At 38.1% G+C, this 27661-nt stretch overlaps 2 protein-coding genes across 5 annotated transcripts in view; one reads left to right on the top strand and one right to left on the bottom strand.

The window, feature by feature from the left end:
- Positions 1 to 27661, top strand: part of stx6 (syntaxin 6) — a 53918-nt gene that overhangs the window by 24350 nt on the left and 1907 nt on the right. The window contains exon 8 of one of the 3 annotated variants that reach the window (XM_053683418.1): positions 3576 to 5475. The exons of 1 other annotated variant lie outside the window; for it this stretch is intronic. In XM_053683418.1, coding sequence (XP_053539393.1) covers positions 3576 to 3634 — 59 coding nt within the window. In that variant the 3' untranslated portion in view covers positions 3635 to 5475. Of the gene's footprint in view, positions 1 to 3571; positions 5476 to 27661 lie in introns of those variants that run through there. One more of the 3 variants, XM_053683420.1, reaches the window with a different exon arrangement.
- On the bottom strand, positions 199 to 25751 carry si:dkey-121a11.3 (uncharacterized protein KIAA1614). Of its 2 annotated transcripts, none has more exons than XM_017477516.3 (10): positions 25359 to 25751; positions 19803 to 20661; positions 18069 to 18132; positions 17017 to 17157; positions 12387 to 13558; positions 11216 to 11342; positions 6871 to 7093; positions 6401 to 6525; positions 3602 to 3774; positions 199 to 2664 (listed from the first exon to the last, which is right to left on the bottom strand). In XM_017477516.3, exons 2-10 carry the CDS (start codon positions 20629 to 20631, stop codon positions 2471 to 2473), a joined length of 3048 nt encoding a protein of 1015 aa, XP_017333005.1. In that variant the 5' UTR covers positions 20632 to 20661; positions 25359 to 25751; the 3' UTR covers positions 199 to 2470. The 2 variants fall into 2 exon arrangements, with proteins under 2 accessions (XP_017333005.1, XP_017333004.1); XM_017477515.3 differs by lacking the exon at positions 25359 to 25751 and adding an exon at positions 23962 to 24465 and having other exon boundaries at positions 200 to 2664.

Here is a 27661-nt window from a genome sequence, read left to right on the forward strand (position 1 = left end):
AAAAATGTTAGTGCGCTTCTTTAACTTCTTTAATTTGTTTATGTATATCATGATCACATTGTATAGCAAAATCACAAGATGCTCTGATTACACTCTTAATACATACATATATGAAAGTCCTGCGTGTTTGCAGTGCTCTCTGTTAGTAAACCTTTTTTTTTTTTTTTTTTAAATCAATTCTTGATTGGGTTTTTTGAAAGCAGCCTGGACTATAGAAGCAAGGCATCATGGGATGATAAAGAAATACAGAATGTATGTGCAATGCCTTTGAGTGCTGCTATATATATTTATAATGAGATCCATCAATGCCTAATCTCTTGGGAGAAGTGGGGATATTGATCTCAGTCCTCCCCCATACCTGCTGTCTGGGACTGGGACACATGCCACCTTCGCCAAATTCACCATTTTGTCATTTAAGAAGTTTACCATTTCCTATGGATTACACTCAAAATGATGAATATGTAACATGTTTGCACCAGTGAGTGCGCAATACATAAAGCAAATGTATTATAGTACAACTTGTAACAGATCTGCACCTGAAAGACACTGTGTTGGCAAATTACTATAACAATGTCATGTGCATTCAGCAATTTATTTTATTTCATAAGACAGTAAATATATGTACACAAAATGAAAGTCATTAATTCATGGTGCATGTGTCATAATACTGTTGCAACTATACAGAATGAAGCATTTAAATAATTTACTATGCAGTGTGGAGTTAGTATTGCAGCTAACTGTTTGCATTCAAAACATTTGCATTCATGCTCCGGTTCTGTAGTTAAAGAAAGTGGTATAATACTTTTTTGGTATTTCATTTTGCATTACGAATGCATTTTGAGTACTTTGTATGTCAGGAACTAAGGAAAAATGAGAAACTAGAAACTGTGAACAATGGGAGCCTTTGTATTTTGGTACAGGACTTGTGTACCTAGTGTGTATTTATGGCGCAGTCTGCATGACGAAAAATTTTTACTAGTCGACCAGTAATTCAAAAAGTAGTAGGCTTTTTCATAGTTAAAGCAAAATCCTTTCCAGGATATAAGCAAACAAATCTACAACAGTGTCTGGGAGTCTTTTCTGCCATGTTTAACTCAGGTCTGTAAAAGGGAGTCTGGATAGGTCTCTTTGAACTAGCATGCTGATCTGACTCTAAACATACTAAGTGGGATTGGATAGTGATGTGCAACCTGTGGCTAAACAAGCGCTTTTTCACACAGCACTGGTCACAGGAATTTACTCTGCCAGAGTGCAAAGATTTTATTTAAATGTTATTTAGCTTTAAGGTACAACAAAAATAACTGTGTGAGGATTTCCTTTGGGAATAGGCAGGAATGGGATTACAAAAACTGTCAAGTGCACACCTCTCCGTTTCATGCAAACTGAAATCGAAGCAAAGCAAAAGAAAATCTTCCCAGTCTTGTGCAGTTGACTGAATTGGCTTCAACTACTCTGAAATATTTTCAGACTACATTCAGCTGCTTTCATTACTGCCTGCCTCAATGTTTTTGTCTACCACCCAAACTAGTTTTTTGTACCACCTACAGCAGCAACTAGTGAACGTATAAGATAACTTCACTCAGCATTAATCTAATTTATGGTGAGTTCGTTCTTGCCTTCACTGTTTTACCAATTCCTGATTTTTTTGTTCTGAAGGAAAGAAGCATGCTACTATCATGAGGGAAATCCTGTAGAGACTGAAAGGATATAGACTGAGAATTTGAGAACATGATCTTTTAGCCCTGTAACCATGAAGAGGGGTACTGAACAGTTTTAAGTAAGAAAAGACAACCCAGCACCCTGTAGAATCTCATCGCACAAGACAAGCAAAAGTTAGATTTTACTTTTCAAACTGGCCGTGGCTTTATGAAACAATTCAGATCAGCGGTGTGGATCTACAGGGTGTCCCAAAAGTCTCCATAGGGGACTATGTTTGCCAGCACCACGCCGATTGTGCCTTTGTCAGTGGATGTTTGTGAACGTCCACTCCTCGGTTGGTCTGCAACACTTCTAGTCTTTTTGAATTTATTAATAATTTTGGCAACAGTGTCATGTGTGATGTGCATCTTGCTATGTTTCCTGTTGAAGTCCATCACAACCTTGCAATAGCTTCCTGATCCTTTATTCTAATATTTTGAGATATCAAAAGTTCAAAATCTTTGTTGGAAGGAAAAAAAAATACAGTCCCAGAGGTTGTGCAGTAATATTTGAGGCAGTTTTCTGCACTGCAAGTTTTCTGCACTTCTTCAAAATGCAGTCAGACAAGAGGAAAATGGATTTATCTGGGTGTTAGTGCTGATAAAAAAAAAAACCCTTCCGTTGTTGTTTCTAACACACACACACCCTAGTCACGGAATTCATTCAAGCATGACATCAGCAGAATAAATGAACAGAGTCAGAACATAGGTGTTTACAATCAAGCCCAGCAGATCAGTACCCACACCACATCCTGGCTACTTCCTCTGTGGTGTTAGCGGTGAGGTGGTCGGTGCCGCAGCACACGGATGGACGCTGTACCATTCTGAACCATCAGCTGGGTGACCAAGTCCAAACTCAGCCCGGCTACCTTCTCCCCATTCACTTCCAGGATCTCATCACCCACTCCCAGCAGTCCAGAATACAGCTTCTGAGTACTGCTGTCCCCCATGTCCTCCACATACACACCTATAGCAACACATACACAGTCAAACATTTTAAGACTTGACATAGTTAGATACACAAGGTATGGCGTTTACTATGGAAAAATATACAAACATCTGCATAGCACAACTTAATCCTAGTACAGGCCAAGAGTAAACCCAGAGACCTGAAGGGATGGTCCTTCTGAAAAGAGCTGAGAGATTGGTGACAGGTGGGTAGCTCCAGACAACTGAGACATTGGGGCTAGGGGGATAGCACATACCGATGAAAAGGCAGGGCCAGAGGGATGGCTCTAGAAAGCTGAGGGGATAGGGCCAACCGGACAGCTCCAGAGAGCTGTCAAGGTGGGGCCAGTGGATAGTTCCAGAGAACTGAAGGGGTTGGGCCAAGGGGGTAGCTCCAGAAAGCTAAGTGGTAGGGCCAAAGGGATAGTGTTAGAGAGGTGAAAGGGTGGAGCCAGGGGGATAGCTCCAGAGCTCTGAGGTGAAAAAAAAAGTCTAAACTTTGCGGTTAAATCTACCAAAACTTCTGATGTGTGCTATTTGTGAATGATTAAACATTTTGCTATATCTTCTGTGGTATTTCAGGAAAAGTATGGGAAGGTACATTACAATTCTAATAGCTGTGTTAGTTGAAATTAACACGATCATAGTGGTCAGACAAACAAGAACCACTGCTGAAATGAATATGCACAATGAGTTCCAGGCCTAACAGAAGGATTAACATCATGACTGTAGCAAAAATTGTCTGAAGTACACATCTGGAAGCAGTGCATCTGTTATGTACAATAACAGATGTCTATTACATTACCAAGTCTTGTACAAAAAAGGATTATATTAAAATGTATTATAAAAAGGTTATGAAAAGTATTATTTGGGGCTGTGTGGAGTGGCTTGTTATCCAGAAATGCCAGCATATGATTTTTCCAAAGCCAGTGAGATCTGAGAGATCTGGGTGTTACCTGAGTCTGGTCTGCCTTTCCCACGAGAGATGAGGAAGCCGAAGGGCCTGTCTGGAGGCCGGTTCAGCTCTAACAGAAATGTCCCATCAGGATACGCCTGAGCGACTCTACCCACTGAGCGCATAGCACTGGGGCTGCCCACATCCTCGATGCTCAGTGCACGCTGGAGACCCCTACACACACACACACACACACACACACACACACACACACACACAATATAATACACAATACTACAGCATGAAAAATATGTGACCTACATACATACAAAGGTGTGCTCTAAATCACATTTTCACAGTGCCATATTTTTAACATGCACAGTGGCATATTTGACCAGTCAGGAATGTGGCCTTTGTGTCCGTCAGGTTTAAAAATAGAATGAATGCAGGAACACATTGTTTACAGCTTGTAACAGTTATATAATATCAAGTAGGACTGGGAGACTAAACACAGATTCTAAATCTGTATCAGAATGACTAACACCTCCTCAGATTTCTGCCTATTTAACTTCAGCCACCCCCTCTCCCCGTCTGTCCACCAGTCTCCCCCTCAAGTCCGAGCTGTTTATAGCGGCCGCCTCTCTGACTGACCCAGGGAAGGTGATGTAACCTACAGCTTGGAGCCTGTAACTCCTTACTGGGATTGCTGCTCTGTCATCCTTAATTGACCATTGAAACGCACACATATAAACACACTTACTTAACATGCCACCAGCTATCAAATCATCACTTTGGCTGCAATGTCACACAAACAACACATTTTCAGACTGTGTCAATATGACATTACATAAAAGTACTGACTAGCAATCTAGAATATTAGTACATAGAATATATGTTCTTAAAATGATGTCAGGACAATTCAGTGCTAAATTAAGGAGCATGGTGTTTGCTAGTTTAAAGGAATACGCCAGTGTTTTTCAGCCTAATTTAAAAACCTATTTATTTTAAACTTACTTATGATGGAAGTCTAATGGCAGCTGTTCCATCAAATCCCACCACATTTATACAAAATGTATTTTTGTAGAACACTTTCATGAATTCTTCGTTATATCCACTTCAAAAGCTGTATAATGCATTCTTTCAGAGATGGGACAATTTTTATAGAGGGAAGAATTTGTGTTTATGAGTTACCAATGGATTTGGGTGATACAAAAGCTAATAATAACATTAGTAGTAAAGCAATTTGCATTGGCTTTTCAAATCTGCGCTAATAAGATGACAAACAAGTGGAATAATTTCTCACTGATTCAAAGTGGTCAACAGACATGTTATATGTATGGTGTTGGCTGATTCCACTTTCAGTAACACAAGCACTCTGGCTTGGTGAGAGTGATCTGGCAAAGACCACATCTGCACCAGTCTCCGTCTGTTGCACCTTCTGCCTGCCTCAGCAGGTCACATTCCCTCCATCTTCTGTCCTACTCTGTCTGTCACAGCTCATCATCATTATATTCACGTTCATAGACATAACCCGAATCAACCTATTTGCTATTGCTTTCTGAATTAGCCTTTATTATGTTCCAAGAAACACAGTTTGCGAGAGCTACTGCTAGTAACACCGCTAGTTTAAAGTAACTCAGTGTGAAAAACACTGGTGTATTCCTTTTACTGACAGTGTTTGCTGTTCTGTGTATTTATTGTATTTTATTTTTAATGTACAGTTCATTTACACTTCCAGTTTGTAGCCACAGACAGAAGCAGCAACACCAAGTCTCTAACTCCTCTGTTCCCACTGTTGTTCCCAACAATCAATCACTGATCACCACTGTTCCCAACCACCAATCACTGATCACCACTGTTCCAAATAACCCATTACTTCCCAATAACTGATCTCTTCCTGGTGATATTTACTTGTAATAAAAGTGAGTTACTCCATCTGTAACTGTTTACTTGGTGTCTATTACCTGATTCTCCCTCTTCAATTTGTCTACATTCTTGATAGGAATTATAGTAGGCTTATTTTGTAAAGATGTAAATGCTTATTTTATAGTGACATGATCAAAGAGGACTTCTTTCTATAAGAAAGTTATGATTGATTAATTTCTATTTTGATCAAACTATATTCTAAATGTCTGCAGAAAATGTTCCTTTCTTCTTAATGTAACACGTTGTGAAATGCGATTGATAATGGCAATGACAATGACTATCTCAAATAGTCTATGACGTCACCTGGCGACTTATAGCGAATTTATTAGCATACCTTAGCTAGTTTCCCCTGAATTGGCAACACTGTCAGTCTATTTATACGCTACTAGATTTGTTTTTTATTACTTTGTGTTAACACAGCTATGAACATTCCTTGTGTATGAGTGTTTAGAGTAGTAGCCTATATAAGTATGAGATTTGAGCCAGTGTGTTCAATTTCACCTCCTCCTCTCATTCTCTGGCAGACTCACACACTTCTATATTTAACTCTGTCACTTTAACACATTCTGTCTCTTTCTCTTGGGGTCTCTCTCTCTCTCTCTCTCTCTGATGCAATCACTTCTGGTGTCTCAGTCAGAGGAAAGTATGCAGGCTGTTGCACAACACACCAGCTGCTTGGCGGGAATACACACGATACACACGCTGCCAACATACCATGCTTCACACTCACTTCATTCACAACATTGTAACATTATGAATAATGTGCGATATCCATAGCAGTAGGAGGTTTCACACATTTGCAGCACAGTCAATTTCAGTAAGAACAAACAGGCTGTGTGAAATGTTTTAAACATAGCTGTGGTTCGAGCCTGAACTAGATGTGCTCTACACTTAGCGTGTGTGTGTGTGTGTGTGTGCGTGCGTGCGCGCGCACCTGGAGAGGGCGGGGCTACAGGGCCGTTCCCCTGGTGTATATACAGTAGAGCGCTCCGGCTTCCTCTTGGAACACTGGAGATTCTGCACTGAGGAGGATTTCTTCAGCTGAGCGAAGGGAGACGCCTGGTGGCCAAAAATTGAACTATTATTATTATTATTATTATTATTATTATTATTATTAAACGTATTATGCAATACAGTGCAATACCCTAACAATAATTATTATGCATTAATTATTAGTAGTAATTAAATAAAATAATTATCATTATAGTTACTACTACTACTACTACTACTACATATTAACATAAAATACTGTTACATTATAATAAAAAGTTTATTCTTAATTCTTTTTATTATTATTAGTTGCCAATCAATTTAAAAGCCTTAATCACTCTATTAGCTTTGAAAAGCAATAAACTGCTTGGATGCAGGTAATGTGTTGACTACAGTGGTGTAAAGAGGACGAACCAGACGTAGGTTCTGGAGCGAGGGTGCTTTCTTTAGTGTGTGGGGGGGGGCAGGGGTTTCTGAGGAGTTTGTTCTGGGTTTGAGTGGCGGGCCAAGCTGTTCCATGCTGCTGGAGTGACTCTTACCAATCCGTCCTCCTGCACTCAGACCCATGGCCGAAAAGAAGCGGCGCAGGGCCTGCTGAGTTTTACCCTCCCTTTGGTCAGCCTCTGGGGCCATATTTCTTTGACAAAACAGAGAAACGATCAGCCTGAGGTCAGAGGTCATATTGAAACAGGATACATTTATTGTAAGCAGTGCAGCAGTATGTGTATAAGTTTAGATTAGAGTATTTGATGTTTTTACTTCAGATACTCTTATGAGCAGTAAACTGGCATTCATCAAAAGCTGAATGAACCTGCACTTTTTTACAGATAAAATTTTAGATAAGTGTTCACCAATTACTTAAATCTATGTATTAAAGGAACTGGCTACTTGTTAAGCAGCTACACCTATAGATAAAAGGCTTATAGACAGTCCTAGTATAAATTACAAGACAAATATACACTCACCGTCCACTTTATTAGGAACACTTGTACATCTGTTTATCCATGCAGTTATCTAATCAGACAATTATGTGGCAGCAGCAAAATGAATAAAATTATGCAGTTAATATTCACATCAAATATCAGAATGAGGAAAAAATGTGATCTCTGTGACTTTAACTGTGGTATAGTTTTGATTCCAGACGGATTGGGCTGAGTATTTCAGAAACTGCAGATCTCCTGGGACTTTCACACTCAACAGTCTCTAGAGTTTACACAGAATGGTGAGAAAGTCACAGAGATCACACTTTTTCTCTATTTTTCTCTAAACTATGTTTGTTGTTTCAACTGAAGCTCTTGACCTGTATCTGCATGATTTTATGCACTGTGCTGCTGCCAAATGATTGGCTGATCAGGAGTCTAGTTAAAGTGTTCATAATTTAGGCCTTTAGAGCTGCAATGTTTCAAATAAACTTGAAATTACACATATTTATTAAATAAGCTTTAAATGGAAACATACAAATACAACCCCAATTCCAAAAAACTTATGACGCTGTGTAAAATGTAAATAAAAATAGAATGCAATGATTTACAAATCTCATAAACCCATATGTTATTCACAGTAGAACATAGAAAACATATCAAATGTTTAAACTGAGGAAATGTACCATTTTAAGAAAAAAAATAAGGTCATTTAGAATTTGATGGCCGCAACAACAGCTCAAAAAAGTTGGGATGGGGCAACAAAAGGATGGAAAAATAAGTGTTACTAAAAAGAAACAGCTTGAGGTTAATTGGCAACAGGTCAGTAAAATGATTGGGTATAAAAATAGTATCTTAGAGAGGCAGAGTCTTTCATAAGTAAAGATGGGCAGAGGTTCACCAAGCTGCGAAAAATTATGTCTACAATTTGTGGAACAATTTCAGAATAATTTTCCTCAACTTAAAATTGCGAAGACTATGAATATGTCATCATCTGCAGTACATAATATCATCAAAAGATTCCAAGAATCTGTAGAAATCTCTGTGCACAAGGGACAAAGGGCAAAATCAATATTGCATGCTTGTGATCTTCAGCCCTTCAGGTGGCACTGCATTAAAAACAGGCATGATTCTGTAATGGAAATCCCTGTATGGGTTCAGAAACACCTCCAGAACTCATTGTCTGGGAACACAATTTGCCGTGCTATCCACAAATGCTGCTTAAAAGTTATCATGCAAAAAAGAAGCCATATGTGAACATGATCCAGAAATGCCGCCGTCTTCTCTGGGCCAAAGCTCATTTAAAATGGACTGAGTCAAAGGGGAAAACTGTTCGAAATTTAAAATTCTTTTTGGAAACCATGGACGCCACATCCTTTAAAGCAGTGGTTTTCAAAGTGGGGGCCGCCAGGGGGCCTCAACAATTTGGTCGGAGCCACCAAGCCCATCCCTCCCACTAGTGTGTTTTCTTTCTCACTCTCAGACAACCACACACACACACAATCAATTCCTAATGTAATGTAATGTAAAGATGTAAGATGTAATTATTAATAATAAAAAAAGGGGGGATATATTCAGAAGTCTGTATTTTGAATGTGTTTTAAAGATATCTTGCAAAAGGGGGGCCTCAGTCAAATGTTAATGCCATTTGGGGGGTCTTGCCCTGGAAAAGTTTGGGAACCCCTGCCTTAAACTAAAGAGAACTAAAGAGGAGAGGGATCATCTGGATTTTTATCAGCACTCAGTTCAAAAGCTGCATCTCTGATGGTATGGGGGTGAATTGGTGCCTATGGAATGGGCAGCTTGCACATCTGGACAGACATCAATGCTGAAAAGTATATACAGGTTTTAGAGCAACATGCTGTATGCTTCCATCCAGATTCTATCCCATAATTACTTCTGAGAGACTCTACATCTCTAAGATACTCTTTTTATACCCAATCATGATACTGACCTGTTACCAATTAACTTAATCAGTTGCATAATGTTCCTCCAGCTGTTTCATTTTAGTAACACTTACTTTTCCAGCCTTTTGTTGCCCCGTCCCAACTTTTTTGAGCTGTGTTGCGGCCATCAAATTCAAAATTACCTTATTTTTTCCTTAAAATGGTACATTTCCTCAGTTTAAACATTTGATATGTTTTCTATGTTCTATTGTGAATAACATATGGGTTTATGAGATTTGCAAATCATTGCATTCTGTTTTTATTTACATTTTACACAGTGTCACACTTTTTTTGGAATTGGGGTTGTACAATTATAGTAATACAGGTGCAGCTCAAAAAATTTGAGTATCATGGAAAAGTTAATTATTTTCTGTAATTTAATTCAAAAAGAGGAAATTTCATATATCCTAGATTCATTACACATAAGGTGAAATATTCAAGCCTTTTTTTGTTTTAATATTGATGATTATGGCTTACAGCTCATGGAAATCAAAAATCCAGTATCACAAAATATTACAATAAAGAATTTATAATACAGAAATTTCGACCTTTTTAAAAGTATGTTAATTAATATTTTGCACGAATTACTGCATCAATGCGGTGTGGCATGCAGGCAATCAGCCTGTGGCACTGCTGAGGTGTTCTGGAAGCCCAGGTTGCTTTGATAGCGGCCTTCAGCTCGTCTGTATTGTTGGCTCTGGTGTCTCTCAGAGATTCTCTATGGGGTTCAGGTCAGGCGAGTTGGCTGGACAATCAAGCACAGTAATACTATGCTCAGCAAACCAGTTACTAGTAGTTTTGGCACTGTGGGCAGGTACCAAGTCCTGATGGAAAAGGAAACCAGAATCTCCATAAAGCTCAGAAGGAAGTATGAAGTGCTCTAAAATCTCCCGATAGACGCTGCATTGACTCTCGACTTGAGAAAACACAGTGGACCAACACCAGCAGATGACATGGCACCCAAATCATCACTGACTGTGGAAACTTCACACTGGACTTCAAGCAACTTGGATTCTGTGCCTCTCCACTCTTCCTCCAGTCTCTGGAACCTTGATTTCTAAATGAAATGCAACATTTACTTTCATCTTCCCCATGATTGTGGTTGTGTGTACTGAAACAGACTGAGAGATTAAAGCCTCAGGAAACCTTTATAGGTGTTTTGAATTAATTAGCTGATTAGAGCTCTTCTCAGGTCGATGTTTCTGTATTATAAATTCTTTATTCTAATACTTTGAGATACTGGATTTTTGATATCCATGAGCTGTAAGCCACAATCATCAAGATTAAAACAAAAAACATCTTGAAATATTTCACTTTATGTGTAATGAATCTAGAATATATGAAAGGTCCACGTTTTGAATTAAATTGCAGAAAAAATGAACTTTTTCACAATATTCTGATTTTTTAAGATGCACATTTATTTCATGGTATTGGATGCTTTGAATTTATCTGATAGTGGCTCAGTAAGACGGTAGTGGTGCTGTCTAAAAGCTCCAGGGCCTATGGTTTGATCCTGTGATCGGGTTACTGTCTGTGTGGAGTTTTATGTGTTTATAATGTATGATACTGGTTCTAAACAATGCTCTGTATCATCTCATCTCAATATTGGGTTTGTATAATCCTGCTTTCACCACCAGGGGGTAGTGATGTTATGATCAGAATTAAATTAAGCACTCCTCATTCTGACCTCTTTTTTTGACCTACTTTTCTGTCCAGTCTGGTCCAGCTCTTTGCAGGTTTGTGGCCCAGAAATGAAAAAGAGCTGAACAACCTACAGACTAAACCAAAATAAGAGGATAAAGTACTACAATGAGTTTTAGACCGATCCAGAACTGTCTGGAAGAGAGCTGTCTCATTCTGTATGAATTTCTCTCTCTCTTTTTAATGACTCACGGTGAAGGGCTTGGGCTGTCCTCCCTTTGCTGTTTGGCTTTGATAGGTCCTTGAACAAGTCCATTATTCACAGACTTTTTGGCAAGGCTGGCTGCTACCTCCACACTGATTTGGTCCTGTGTCAAACCTGGGGGAAAAAATTATTAGATTGCAGAGGTATTGATCAGATTAAATCTGCATATTATTATATGAGCTGGAGTTGGACCTGAGTAATGGAAATACTGTGTGTGTGTGTGTGTGTGTGTGTGTGTGTGTGTGTGTGTGTGTGTGTGTGTGTGTAAAGAAAGACCATGAAAGAGACATATAGATAGGAGTCAGACAGACAGAGAATCCCAGGTGCAGAAAAAGCAGACAGACAGAGAGAGAGAGACAGAGAGAGAGACAGAGAGAGAGAGAGAGAGAGAGAGAGAGAGAGAGAGAGAGAGAGAGAGAGAGAAGTGAGCAGGGCTGAATGGATGCCATGCTGAGAGTCCCACTGTGTTCAGAGCTCAGAGAGATTAGAGGCCTGTGACTCCACCAATCTGCTGACAACAAAATCCCTGCTCTATCTGGAGCCTGACACAAACACACATCTGCCATGCTGCCTACACACAATCCATGAAGCAATAATCATCATTCAGATCAATCATGTTCAGTATGGCAAGCTGCACCCCAATACTTCCTGGGACATAGAAAAGTTTTTTCTCCATTGGAAATGCACCTAAAGATCCTGAGTTCCTAAAGAGGTTCCTGTGGTGGTGATTCACTTATAGACATATAAATTCACTCACATATGTGCATTACTCACGCTCTCATATAACATCTGTAATGGTATACTTAAAGTTTTATACTATATTTCTCACACTGTTCTATACAAATATATATATATATATATATATATATATATATATATATATATATATATATATATATATTTTTTTTTTTTCTCACTTTTTGTAACAGTAACTGTATTGCATCTGATGAGCTTTCTGTTTTGAAATTAAATTTTAAATTATATTATACCACAGCTCTTAACAAAACTTCACTGTGTGTGGCAGACATCTTGGAACCTGATATGTCACAGCCAATATTATATCCAAATTTAATCTTTCATTTGAAACACAATTTATATAAAAAGGAACTGTTCAAATAAATAAGGGTGTAATTGTACACTGGTTTATACAAGACTGACCTGCTTGTTGTCCTGGTGTTATGATTCTCTGGCCATGACTGTTGCTACCTGCTTGTTCCTTCCACAAAGAGTTTTTAAATATCACTGGATTTTTTGGAGGATCAGGGTTTCCTTGAGGAATACCCTCCAAATTTGACTGCTCCCCACCCTCTTGTACAGTGTCTATATGTGTAAGATGATGATGTTGAGAAGGCATGACTCGCTGGTCACTGGGACTCTCCAAATTCAGAGCAGATATTTTGGGCTGGAGAGGTAGCGGAACAGGCTGAAGGAGCCTGGGAACTGACTGAGCTTCTGCCACTTCTCCTCTGGAGGCCACTGAAGGTACAAAGGCTTTAAAGTTAGCAAGAGACTTACATGTTCTACTGTCCACCTTTAGCTCTAGTGACTCTAGGACATATGGGTTTGACGGTGGAGCTATAGCGCCATTAGACATGGGTGTGTTACTGGAAATGCTTGGTGATCCTGGTGTTCTGAGCCCATTGGCAGCTGTGGCCCTCGTCTCAGGACTGCCATCCCTCTTACGACTTTTTCTCTTCTGCTTCTGTAGAGTCCCTCTAACACTACCCACACTGCCTGCGGCTCTACAGTGTGTGCCATCGCTCTCCACAATGACAGGGCTCATGGCACCTATGTAAGTCTCTTTAATCTGCTCTATTCGCACCAGGCGGTTAGGCAGCGTGGGTGCAACCCAGCATGGCACCGTCCTTCCCTCAGCCTCTCCATTAGCAGGCGATGGTTGCTTTTGAAAGAAGCAGGAATCTGAAAAGTCTCCATCCAAAATTGTTCCACATGAGTTGCACTGTTGACCAATGGTCTCGGGTTCATAATGACTATTAGCGTTGGGTAAGTTCTCCTGATTCTTCCTGCTTTTGTATTTGTCCTGGCTGTTGATGTATGTTGCCAAACTGGGTTTGACTCCCAGCAGTCCCTGCACCCTCTCTCCAGCTTGTCTGCACTGTCGTTCCAAGTAACGCACTTCAGCGTCTTTTTCTGACTCATCTTGAAAACGCACACGCGTTGGAGACTGCCCATGGGTTCGACGACGACGAGAGCCTCCAGTTGAATCACTGCTGGAGGAGTCACTGAGGTTTCCTGAGCCAACCACCACCCGTTCCGTACCCACAAGAGGAGCCTGCTGCACAGGTGCTCCGACCCAGGAAAGCAGCTCCCTTCAAACACACACATATATTCACAAAACATCACTAATCTGCTGAATACAAACACAGGCATGATAGACATGTGCAGACTATTGGTTGTATAATTTCGATATTCAGCATAGATAATATAGATATTGTTGATATTGCATTCTTGGTGTCTGTGTAGCCAGAATTTTTTGGCAGCATAAGGACTGCTGTTATGGGAAAATAATCAATGACAGGGTGATGAAGTGCTAAAAATTTAGACTTGCTGTGGTTTGTTTGTCTTATACCACAGCAATTTTTAACTCATTAAAAGAATGACCATTCATCTGTTTACAGTTACATCTTTTGTTGGTAAACATTGATAACAGGATCTAACTTGTTTTGTCACTTATGTTGTGGTAGTTATACACAGCCATTCCCTCAACCATCTCTTTTTTCTCTCCTGAAGTTAATAAGAGAATGTCTAAGCCCTCTGTCCTAAAGACTTTCCCATGTTGGAAAACTTAAAGTTACAGCTTTACCTCCAACTGTTACAAGAGCTGACACTGGCGACTCCTTCTATAAATGCTAAATAAATGTCTCCTCATAGAGAACTACAATTTAAAAAAAAAATCTGTTTATGTAGAATGTCCACCACGTAAGTGTCTGTGTAAGTTAATCAACATCTTCTGACCAAACAAATTCAAGGATTCAACAGTGCTTTAGTGTACGGCTCTTTAGTTTAGACAATCTTTTACACAGCATTGAATTTTTTGCTAAATCAATCCCATTATTCTACTAATTGGATGAGAGTTTGATGAAAGAGTTGAAATAAACATGGCACACAGAACCGTTCCTCCCATTGCTCCAAATGAGGAATTATTTTAAGTAATGCAGTTAAAATAGAATATGATATGATTTTATGATAATTTTGATAAAAAATAATTATGATTTTGATTATGATTGTGAAAATTATGATTTTAGCGTTGTATAATTATACAGTAAATAAGTACAAAGCTGTTGAACTCCTGAACACACACACATATGCAGAAAAACACAGGCCACATTCCAAAGTGGCTGGAGAATTCCAAAACTGAGACACTGATTCAAGGCTAAATTCCCCTGGAATTCATCCCTCTGTTTCAGCTAAAAGACCACAGCATTCCCTACATATATTAATACTTCATATTAATGGGCTCCTGCTGTGTAATAACATACCGAGCCACTTCTACAATGTCTGTTCACTTCATCTGCAAATGTGATTGCATGCCAACTTGACCACTGTAGCATTATTGTAATTCACTGAGCAAGATAACACTGGGAACCGAGAGGAAATCATTTAGCAGGAGCATGATAGCAGTCTCGGGAAGGACACTTTCCTCAGCAATACTGTTACTACTACTACTACTACTAATACTAAAAATACTATTATTGTTATTATTATTTTTATTCATAGTAGTAGTACTTTTATTAATAATATATTATTTGAACATTACTATAATTATTACTACTACTAATACTACTTCTACTACTTCTATTACTACTACTACTACTAATAATAATAATAATAATAATAATAATAATAATAATAATAATAATGGTATTGCAAAATAATGCAGATATCTTTTTTTAAAAAATATGTTCACTTGTCAATGCCCCATCACAAGCCAGCTCTCCACTATCATACAACAGCTAACTGAGGAGGATGAAGGCTAGCACGTGCTTCCTCCATGACACGTGATGCCAGCCAACTACATTGTTTTGAACTGCTGCTCATGCTGTGTCGCTGGGCACAGCATCTACTCTCTTCCACATGCATGTGCTCATATATGCCTATGACTGGCTAGTGTCAGTATGATTGACAGGGGAGAGAATGATGCCATTCTTCACACCCAGAGAACATGGCAAATGATTTGCTCCCTTGGCTCCCAGCCATGGATGTTTCTGGTATCTCCCGATAGACCCTGTTTAAACCAGAACCACACCAGCTACTATATGTATACTCTACTGTAATCTAGTAAGGAACATTTTGTAATAGGTTTACCCATTAAAGTAGCAGACCCCAAAATGTATACTTATAAAAGCAGTATAAGGAGCAGTATAAGAGCGTGCTTATTGCAAAAACTCATAAAATCATTCAGAAAACAATAGCAATCTGTTTTGTATGCTGCCACAAAAAGGGGGTATTTTCTTACCAAACAAGGAGCAGCTGTTAGAATGGCTCACTCATCTGTGGTGTGTGTGTATATGTGTGTATGTGTGTGTGTGTGGGTGGGTGGGTGCGTGCGAGAGAAAGCGAGAGAGAGCGAGAGAGAGAGAGAGAGAGAGAGATTGATTGAATATGCCACTGGATGATGAGAGATGAGGATCAGAGACGCCGGCCTTGTGTAATTGTTGTATAATTCAACATGCCTTATATAACTCAGCTATCATCAGCAGAAGTGAGTGTGTGTCTCTGAAAAGGATGAGACATTGTTTACTCTGTTTACTAGCATTATTTAATTTACAATTATCACTTACGGACTTTAACACAGTTATTGCTGGGGCACAAGCACTGCACAGAAATGCTGCCTATAAGTGATAACAATATGTTGAAGTGTCCACGAAACAATGTTGTTTAAGTTGATTATCACAATATGTTGTATAGCATGCGTGCAATATTGCACAAGTTTAATATCAAAATTCCACTATCTGGCACTGACCAGAGATTTCCTCGTTGTTTTTATTTTTTTATTTATTTTTTTTTTACACATTTTTTCACTTCTTTCCTGGGGTTTGCTTAGCATGGGGCCTATTTGAATCTGAATACCTATATTGAAATTGTACAGCAAGATGCAGTGCAGTTCCCTATCAAGCTATGTATATTACATATATTAAATAAGAAGTAACTATTTATACAGATATTAAATAAAAAACAAAAAAGAGTTCAAATATATATTGTGCAATATGTGAAGTAAGTTTGTGCAAATACACACTGTCGATATGAACAATATAAATTGGTACATGTGAATCTTCTTTGTGACAGTGAGTTGTTAAATGTGCTATAAAAGTAAAATTTAATTGAATTGAAGAGTGAGAGAGAGAGAGAGAGAGAGAGAGAGAGAGAGAGAGACCTGTTGCTGATGAAAAGGACTAGACCGCTTCATCCAAGCACATCCCCCATACATCAACAACACCCTCCACAGCAAATAAAACACACACAACACCCCAACACACACACACACACACACACACACACACACACACACACACACACACACACACACACTTTTTTTTTTTTTTTTTTTTTTTTACAACACCTTATAATTCACACACAAAAAAGTTATAATACCAATCTGGCCATGTTTTGAACCACTTTAAGGGTGGACTCCATGCCTATCAGCACCTAAGCTTCTCCGGTTGACATCCTCCAACACTTCAGATCCCAATATTCTGCAAAGGGGAGAGCATAAGAGATAGAGAGAGAGAGAGAGAGAGAGAGAGAGAGAGAAAGAGAGAGTACTTACGGCTTGTCCCTCTGGACAGGTAGGATGGTGTGGTCGGCTTTGAGTGGGTTTGAGCGGGCCTTCATGCGAGCACGCTCCAGCAGTTTTTTGGCCTGTTCATGGCGAGGACTAAGCGGCAACTCTGCACCTGAGACAAAGGGCCTGTAGCCCAGTCAAACACACCCACCCACACACACACACAGACGTCAGCTACTGTGCAGCAGGCACACTCATACAGCACAGGATTAAGTGGAGCAGTCCGTCACTACTAATTAGCCTGATGAGACTGAATGTGCATGAGTGTGTGTGTGTGTGTGTGAGTGAGAGAACATGAGAGAAGTGTTTGCTAATATGTGTAAATTGGATTATGATTATAATCATGCTTTGGATTACATGAACATGATATCATGTTTCTGTTCTAACAAAACAAGTAAACAGGTAAACAAGTTAAATGCTAGCATAAATTACATCTTACTATCTAATCCAGATGTTTTATTTCTGCTGTTGTGAAAGATTGAGCACTTTTTTAATACTGCTGAATACTCAGGTTTTATTAGCTTTGCAACTGTTCCAAAACATCAACTGTGACTATAAATGGATAAAAGGTACGATGTGCCATTCTTTCATAAATTATAACTGGTAGCAAATTGCTGTGGTATAAGATGAATAAAACACTTTGGTACATGCAGCTACAGGAAAATAATCAGCTCTTTTTCTGTAGAGTATGATATATCATGTTTTATTGCTTAGATAGTTATTATTGTGTTTTTATATAAAATCAAAAACTCTAATGTGAATATATGACATAATTATTTTGCAATTCGTATTTATTTTATTTAGTGGATTAAAAATAGAACCATATGTAATTTAGACATTTCATTTTTCATTTTTATTTCCTTCTGATTATTATTATTGGTTACCATTGGGAGGGGATGACAATAATGATGATGATGGTTTTAATGTAGATATAGATGTTGATATAGATGATAAAACAAACTGAAAATTTCACCCAACTATAGTTAGTTCTGTTAAGCCCTTAAAACAGAAACAATAATATTGTGTTTTAAGGTCACCTCTGACTCTGCTCACTGTCATGAAGAGAAATCCCAGAATCCCAGTCACTGTCATTCAGCCCACCTGTAGAAACACGCAAATCTTTTCATTTTAGCTGTGAATTTCATCACAACAGTACAAATATAAGCAATATAATCAATTAAGTTATGGTTTTATATATAAATATATATATATATATATATATATATATATATATATATATATATATATATATATATATATATATATATATACGACGGCTATGGCTTAAGTAGTAGAGCAGGTTGTCCACTAATTGCAGGGTTGGTGGTTGATCCCCGGCCCACATGACTCCATATACCAAAGTGTCCTTGGACAAGACACTGAACCCCCAGCCTTGCATGGTAGCTCTGCTGCCATTGGTGTGTGAGTGTGTGTGTGAATGGGTGAATGAGAAACAGTGTAAACCGCTATGGTTAAAAAGCACTATATAAGTGCAGACCATTTATCATTTATATCCACCCAAACTACACCGAAATCACCAGGAAAGAACTCTGTCAACTGTGCTTTCATCCAAATGGCAAGAAAGCATAACGTGATGAAATAAAATAAAGTTATGAAAATGAAGCATTTTTTGAAAAAAAAAAAAAACCTATTTGGAAGTTACTTGATTTAAAAAGTAGCTAGGAAAATCAAACTAGCTTCTCAATACAGAAGCATTGCTTTTTGTGGTGATGTGACCACCAAAGACTTCATTGACTGTTTATTATATGTCTGTTACCTTAATCAGTGACTCAATTGAATGTGTTGTTCATAAGTTCACTTTTATACACCTGTACGGTACATGTTGTAGTAGGCAAGTGTAAGAATAAAGTTGTGGTTGTCTTACAGCTTCAGTATAGTAAATTTTTTTTTGTTGTTGACGATGTAGTTAGATGTGATTGTTTGTGTCCATAAGTAGTCGTCTAAATAAATTTTAAAAATCCCACCATGTAATTTCTCTCCCTTTCTCCCCTTTTGTTATCCAGCAGTACCAGGCTTTATCTCATCTCCATTCTGAATAATTCCAGTCATTTTCTGTTCAAGCTGATTCAAATTCACCTCACACGATTCATAAACACACACACACACACACACAAATCGAGGCAAAAGTGAAGAAATCTGGTTAAACTTAAATCTTGCCCCTTAAAAAACACAATAAATTAATTAAATCAAAATGTCACTCGATTGAATTATTCTACTATATGTATATGTATATTAGTCAAGGGAACAATTATAATTAAATATAATTAAGCATCCCCCCCCCCCCCCCCCCCCCCATTCTGAAAGTATTTGATCAGCCAAGACATGTTTGATGTCCACAGTTTTCTTCTTAGGTTTTGCAATAGTGCTATGGGGTTAATGTAGCTAACAAACAGTGAATGTTTATCCCATTTAAAATATTTTACTTAAACACACGCCCAAATATCTACTCTCTTCAAACAGCATTGCTAAGCTACTTATCTTAATTTTATTTTAAATAAACATGATCTTTTTTCATATTATCATCATGGCTTCCAGCTTCCAGTGCAATTCTGATGAATCTTTGGGAGGCCTAGTTGTGGTTCAAGGCATAGGTTTATGGAAAAGAAATTGTAACTCCAGTGTGAAATGAAAGAAATAATCATCAGATACCAAACATATCTTTCCTCATTGCTTATATTCAGTTTTTTCACAGAACCATTCTTTTGAGATAATATAAAATTCCTAAGATTCTTAATATATTTCATTTTCACCTCTGCAATGTGTATTCTCCATCCTCTGATCAGTAACTGTAGCCTGTTGTCCCTCACCACTCTTCCTTTGGGCTTTCTGAAGCATCTGTCTGAGGATGGATCTGTTTATTTCCACTCTTTCTGCTAGTGAGAGAGAGCTTCCACTGCTGCAGATGCTCTCTAGACTGTCAGCACGCCTCAGCTCGCTTCCTGTTGCTACTGCCAGGCCTGAGTCACTTGGCCTGCAGCTCTGAGGATGGCTCTCTGCTCTGTCTGACCTGTTAATCTCTCCCTGAATGCTGGGATCTGTCCTCAGAGCCATGTGCCTGGGCATGACACCACTATTAGATTCCTCTCTTGCTGGAACATCACATCCATTTGATAGCACAGGCTCTTGCCTGGTGATCCTGTCTGCGATGTTCTCCAGAAATACTGCTTCTCCTTTTCCCGTGGAATTGATGACTCTTTTATCTTCAATAGTGTGGAAACTTAAACCCTCAACACGAGCTTCCATGTCTTCATCACTGCTGCTGAATCCCCAGACACCTGTATGAGAGCATGCTGACATGTAGAACCCAGGTACCACTCTCCTGTCTTCTTTCTTTTTAGAAGGCTGTTTCCAGATTGCCTTGCGCTCTGAGCGAGCCTTTGCCTTGGACTGCAGGGCTGAAACAGCAGAGGTATGTTGCTGTAGCTTGGTGTGGGAGCTTAGAGAAGAGGAGATGACAGATCTGAGTACATGGGTGGGACTCGATGAAGGTTGGGAGTCAGATTCCTGATCTGATCTGTCCATCGGGTGGGAGTCAGTGGCCATAGCATTGCAATTCTCACGCACAACTATGTCCTCCATGGCCCATTCAGAGAGTCAGCATTATAGAGCCTATGGAAACAATAGGAAACAAGAGTCACTTGGTGGTCTCCAGTTTCCAGATAAACAGCTACTATTGTATAAGAGTAAGCTCAGGAATAGTACACCTGTAAAGGCTTTACGTGTTTTGTTATTCTGGAAAATGTCATGACATGTCATGGAAAGCATAAGGCCCTGTTCTCAGCTATATTAGACACTCAGTGATACCATGCCCTTTGGGAATCACTAGAGGTTAATGGGGATCATCATCTGTCTAATCATCTCATAATAGCATAAGGAGAGGGAATCACTCAGTTTCTGTATGAAGTTCTTTGTTTACTGGCCAGTCTATGTCCCTATCCTCATCTATAGTCACAAGCTATGGGCAGTGACTGAAAGAGTAAGGTCATGAGTGTGGGTGGCAGAAATGTGATGCTTCTGCAGGGTTGCTTGGTCTAGTCTCTGTGATAGAGTAAGGAGCTTGACAGTCAGGGACAGCCTTGAAGGAAATTGAGTGAAAAATGAAAAATATTTCGTAGTTTGTGTTTGATGGCAGTAGAATAAATCTGTATGCAGTTTGTTTTTGAAATTCTTTTGTGTTCTGTATTTGTTGGTTTCAAAATGCGTTGCATGATGACATCATGTAAACTGATGCTCATGTGATTTGTGGTTTTTAGAGCAGGCCCTCACACCACAGCTGCTCAATGGTTATAAATTCTTCTGGTTGTGAACAATTCATGAACAACACAGCAGTTTTCAAACAGGAAATGGAGAACTAGCAATGTGTTGACTGATCTGTTTTTAGCCATATTTTAAAAAGACATTACTGTAGTTACTGGACTACTGTGTTTATTGTGTTTATATTTCATGTGATGATTTCTAATAAATACTAGCAGGCAAAGCTGCTATAATCTGGTAGGTATTTTAAGCTCTCACCAACACACATTAGAAAAATATATAAACAGGTTAACATTTTTAGTACAGTAATACTGTAATACTACAAACAATTAGTTATCATATAATTGATTTACAATTCAGAATGTCCCGGAGCATCAGTGGGGTTGCTGAAGAATAAACTGAATAAATTATTAGCATTAAATCATCCACTAACACAATCATGCTAACATTACCTTTAACAATGGAAGTTCATTACCTTTAACAATGGAAGACTTATTTTGTGGAAATAATTTTTGTATTTTCAAAATATAAAACGCAGCATTTTTAAATAGATTTTTGGGTTGGAGGTTTGGGGAAAAAAAAAACATTTACTTTTGGTGCATTTTGTATTATGTATTAAAATGGATTTTGACTAGCATATCAGGAACTTGATATTCAATCTGGCACCTTGTATTGTCTGTTCTGCAAGGTAAAGAACAAGAGTTGGAGTTGTGTGTAAAAATTCTTCTTTAACTTAATTAATTCTCATTCTTTTACATGTAGTTCCACTCAAATCAAAATTTAGACCTGAGTTTGACATTCCTCAAAGCAACTCCATCCCTACACCTTATTTTCCGAAACAAATTCAAACATAACTTGAATGTTTACTCTATTGCCGTGACTAAGGATAAACTTGTTGTGCTGACTACAACTGAAGCTCTAAAGTGACATGCAGCTCAACAAACCATAAATATGCCATGAATTTTGCAGATACTGAAAAACTGCTGACATTAATTTATAATTATAATATTTATAACAATTATAAAATTATTATTATAATAATTTATAATATAATAATTAAAAAACATAATTAATGCATTAATGTTTGAATCCATTTAAAATTAAACAATAAGTAGGAAGTCCATTATTAGAATGTACCTAATGTCCTCATGCTCTTAGTATGTATGTTATTTAAACATATTTTGTGAATTTTCTCATTCTTTGCTTAAAAAAAGGCCCTGTTATACATTTTAGAGCAAAATGTAACCATTGTTACATGAGATTGGCATGTTTTCTTAGATTCAGTGTTGAACAACTGTAAAATAAATCAATTAAAAAAAGAAAGAAAGAAATAGTGTAAAGTTAAAAGAAGAATGCCCATAAACCCATGTTCCTTTTTTGCCTCCCATCACTGAAGTATTTTAGAAGAAAGAGAAACACACACAAGCAAATGTACACTGAGAAAAGAAGTTCATGCATGGCTGTGTGCTTTTCAAGACTAATTTGATTTAATTATTCCCCTCCTAATTAGGGCTCCCAGCATTTGCTTTAGCTTATCTCTTCCGGGACTATCCAGCATCCCGTGCTGAGATATATGCACCGTACCCATGGGTGCCAGGTCATCAGACTAAAATCAGTCTACCATGTTCGAGATGAATTATTGTATGTGAATACACTGGGCAAAAATCCTATGCTGGTCTCAGTAATGGCAAAACTCTGTGAGATAGACATGTGGCTTTCAAAGCCAACTCATACAGTATGGTGGGCAACCTTATACTTATCAGAGAAAAGGATTAGTTCTGGGAAACCAACAAATTGTTTTTTTTTTTTAAATCAAGAAATGTGTGTGGGGGCACAGATTGCTTATGTTGTCTGCGCAAATGTAAGCACAAAACTCTCAGTATCTTGGAATCCATATCTCTGTAACTAATGAGGCTATTTCAAAGGAATTTGTTTCTTTTTTCCTCCTTCTGCACGCCCAACCTGATGATGTCTTTTTCTGAGATTTTGACCAACAAGCATCACTTGAGTATGACAACACAGCTAACGTTTAATATTACATTGTACCTCTTCAGTACATTCTTCATATGATCAAAGACACATTTTCACTTCAGGTTTTGAAATTCAACAGCATAGTGAGTTCTGTTAAAAGCCTAACAGCCCTGGGTCTAATGCCAAATGACTATGTTATGTGTTGAGAATTGGCCCATTTCTTAGGTCATGTAAGTCAGCTGCTGTATTTGACATGCATTTATTATATTTTACTCCTGTCGCAAATGTAGAAAAGGTGGAAGGCAAGTCAAATAATAGCTAAAACAATGTTTGCCAAATTTCCCACAGACTTTAGAAAGGTTTTCAAAGACTCACTGTTACTCAAAAAACAATGTACAACCCCTGTTTCGCAGTAAAAGTGACAAATTTCTTTCAGATAGAAGGATTTAATGTGTAATAAAAGCAAAAAAACAAAAAACAAAACCCTGCTACATTTAAAGTAGTTAACAATTTAATACAATAGGCTATGATTGGGAGCTGTGTTTATGCAACATAATGTGAAGCAAACAGTTTTATTTTAATTCAATTATATTCATTTAAAATCACAAAGACAACTATTATGGAAGTACTACTCTGAATCATTTAGTAAGTGGAAACAAAGGATGGCAGACTTCAGCATCTTACCTCGTTCTCCCTGCTGACGTATGAAGCCCATTTTATGCTGACTATCTGAAAGTCAGTTAACAAACATGCCACATATTCACATCTAAACAGCCATGTCATTCCAATTCCTGTTTTAAGTCTCTTTCATAAGTTGCTTTTCCCTTCTTGCTCTTTCTCTTTCTGTTTCTCTGCTTTTTTTGTTTAGCCCAATTCCAGCTGTTCTGGAGGCAGCTCAAGTGTGAAGAGAGTGTTCACTGAGTTTTCTCTGAACACTCCCACTTCTTAAGAACATGACTTTAGCCTCCTGAATGTTCTCCCTTGCTGTCTATTTTCCTCCTCCATGAGCTACGGTGTGCGTGGGACTGAGTCTGACTGTTGAATATCCACATGTGTTAAGATTCCTGTGTTGCTCAGGAGACAGGCATGACCAACACTGGAAAGGGATAGGCTGGATAACAGGTTTAATGGGAACAAAGCTAACAGTCTATTGGTGAAGCTCCCACCAAGGTCAGCCCCTTGTAGGAGGAGCGTAATTCTACCCTTCCAAAGGAGAATAAAAAAGAGGACGGAATCTTAAACGGCAAGTGGAAAGGAAGTGCAGGAATCTCCAGGCACATACTTCATCTGCCAAAGAATTTCCTTTGTTGATTATAAATTCAGTCTGATTCAGTGCTCTCAATCTGCTCTGTGATTTATAGCCATATCTCACTGGATCTTCTGTAAAATAATGTCAGAGTTGTTAAAAAATCATATCTGTCAACCTATTCAAATCCTTCTAATGATTAAAGTAAGTAAAAATTCTGGATTAGTTGAGTAGAAAGTGTATGTATCTGTGAGCCAAGGCCTGGAATGAAGCAAAACCAAATGTAACAGAAATAACTGGGCTGGGTCTTGAACTTTATGTGCAGTGCTGCCAAGGATGCAAAATCTGAGACACCCTCGCCTGAAACCTGAGGCTCTACCAAGAGGCCTCACGCAAAATCACATTTGTTCTCTCCACTTCATTCTGAAACTGACTCAACATTCCATTAACTTTGCTCCACTTAATGTGTCAACTGCCTCCTTGTAACAAGAACCAGCCGTGTTCAATCTCCTGTGAAATGGCCATATAAACAGACTCCAAATGCCATGGAATGGATTTTTCTTTACATGTTTACATATACATTATAATTTCCTGCTAAACCGTTAAAGAAAAGTGACCTGAAGATTTCAAAAAACGTCTGCCACTCAGAAAATATGCACAAAGAACAAGGGGCTTTCAGTATAGCAAAGCAGAGGATTAATTCTGTCCTGTCAACTTTTTTAATTACATGTTATATAACTTACTTTTCTCTCTAGTGTCAGAAGATCATCTAGCATTTATTACATTAAAAAGTGTCAAAATATGTTCTGTAAGAAAATTGGCAAGCTGGCATTACCTTTTCAGTTAGCAGTTTACCATTTGCCATCCAAAAAGAGCCAAAGTTTTCCATAATTCCCGCTTGCTGCTCACTATACCATATCTGACCCACTGCATGCTGAGTGCTCATGTCTTAACTTTCTTATACCACTTCTCAGTCACACAATCCCTCTGCTCTCCAGCAACTGGTCTGAGTCATCTGTTCAGAGAATCAAGAGGATTAAGATAAAATTCATCAACCATTGGCTAGACGTAGGTCCATAAATCACTTCAATCAGGCGCTCATTGGCTCAAGCTGCGTGAACAAAAACCAGATTATACTGTAACTGTCAGCAGTGACATGAACGCTGCTGAGAACATAAGAGTGATCTTAATTCAGGAAGTGAAAACTAGTCTCTTAGGAACAGTGTTTCTATATAGCACCCTGAAGGATTTGGTTGTCTCATTGGGGTTTATGTTCTTAGAGTGTACACACTTAAAAAGTTCCTTAAGGATTCTTTAATTGGTTATGGGTTCTTAGTTTCCTGGAAGAGTTCTTCATGAAGCCTTTCTGATAGGGCAACACTGCAACATTATTTTCCCCAGATTGACAACTGAAGACCACTTAAGGTTCCTAGATTGAATCTTTTTCTAAGTCTGTCTGCAGTGCACAATTAAGACTTGTTGATTTGGCCTTACTGTATGTTTTTTTGGATTGTTGTCTTGTTTCAGGATACACCCTGCCCACCTTGAAACTGTAAAATATAGGCGCATTTTCCTTTTCCCCCAACTCAGAAACCCACCCATAGGGGGAGTCCAAATAATGAGGCAAATAATGTCATTATGAAGACAAATAATGAAGCAAATTACATGAGGAAAATGTTCTCTCACAGTACAACACACACACACACACACACAGAGAGAGTGTAAGAACAACTTTTGAAGACCCTTAACCCTCGACTGCTCAGATGTATGCTTGAACTGGTTTCTGTCTCAATTGTAAAGTTTCTTTGGACTAAAGTTCTGCCAAATTAATAAATTCAAGGTCCTTGTCCTTTTTGGGGCTAGACGTCATAGCAATTAAAGGAACATTTTAATGAATTATCAGATTTAAACAATCTGGTAACAGGTAATGGAAGTCTCTCTCACCCAAAATCTTTTCAGTAAATAGCCATGACTCTTCATATGCTAGCTTTACATGACACATAATCTCAGTCAGTTTTGTAAAATAGCAGGCATATGGTGCCCTCCATTAATATTGGCACCCTTGGTAAATATGGGCAAAGAAGGCTGTAAAAACGTTTCTTTATTGTTTAACCTTTTGATCTTTTGTTTAAAAAAAATTCACAAAAATACTTTCGTGGATATCAAACAATTGCAAACAAAACACAGTTTTATCTAAAAATGATATATATTTCTTAAATATAGGTGTACAACATTTATTGGTACCCTTTTAGTCAATATTTTGTGCTACCTTCCTTTGCCAAGATGACAGCTCTGTGTCTTCTCCTATAATGCCTGATGAGGTTGGAGAATACATGGCAAAAGATCTGAGACCATTCCTCTATACAGAATCTCTCCAGATCATTCAAAGTTCGAGGTCCATGCTGGTGGACTCTCCTCTTCAGTTCACCGCACAGGTTTTCTATGGGGTTCAAGTCAGAGGACTGGGATGGCCATTACAGGACCTTGATTTTGTGGTCAGTGAACCATTTTTGTGTTGCTTTTGTTATATGTTTTGGATCATTGTCCTGCTGGAGGATCCAATCATGGCCATCAAATTCAAAATTACCCTTTTTTTTTTCTTTCAATGGTACATTTACTCATTTTAAACATTTGATATGTATTCTATGTTCTATTTTGAATAACATATGGTTTTATGAGATTTGCAGATCATTGCATTGTTTTTATTTACATTTATTTATATTTTACACAGCTTCCCAAGGTTTTTTTTTATTATTATTTTTTTAATTGGGGTTGTAGTAGTCTAACATTTTAGTCTAGCTGTTGTAATTTTAAAACATATTAAAATATAGAAATGATAAAATATGTCATTTTGTAGATTTTATTTTGTTCAGTCAGTAATCTGTTGCAAACCAGCCATATAAACGCATCATAATTAGAACACCTCCACCTAGTGTTGAGAGGAACAAAACACTCATGACCAGGTTGGCATTTCAGTTTTTTTCATGTACTGCTCTTATTTCTATAGGATGTCACCTCAAATGATCGGATGTGGTGGGAAATGACGTTATTACAACTTGCAAATTACCACACCATGAATGCAGCATAATTTAAAAGTAGAGAAGAGGTACTTTACATTGTTCACGGTAGACAAGGGGG

Source organism: Ictalurus punctatus, chromosome 10 (genome assembly GCF_001660625.3).
Source record: "Ictalurus punctatus breed USDA103 chromosome 10, Coco_2.0, whole genome shotgun sequence".
NCBI lineage: Eukaryota > Metazoa > Chordata > Actinopteri > Siluriformes > Ictaluridae > Ictalurus > Ictalurus punctatus.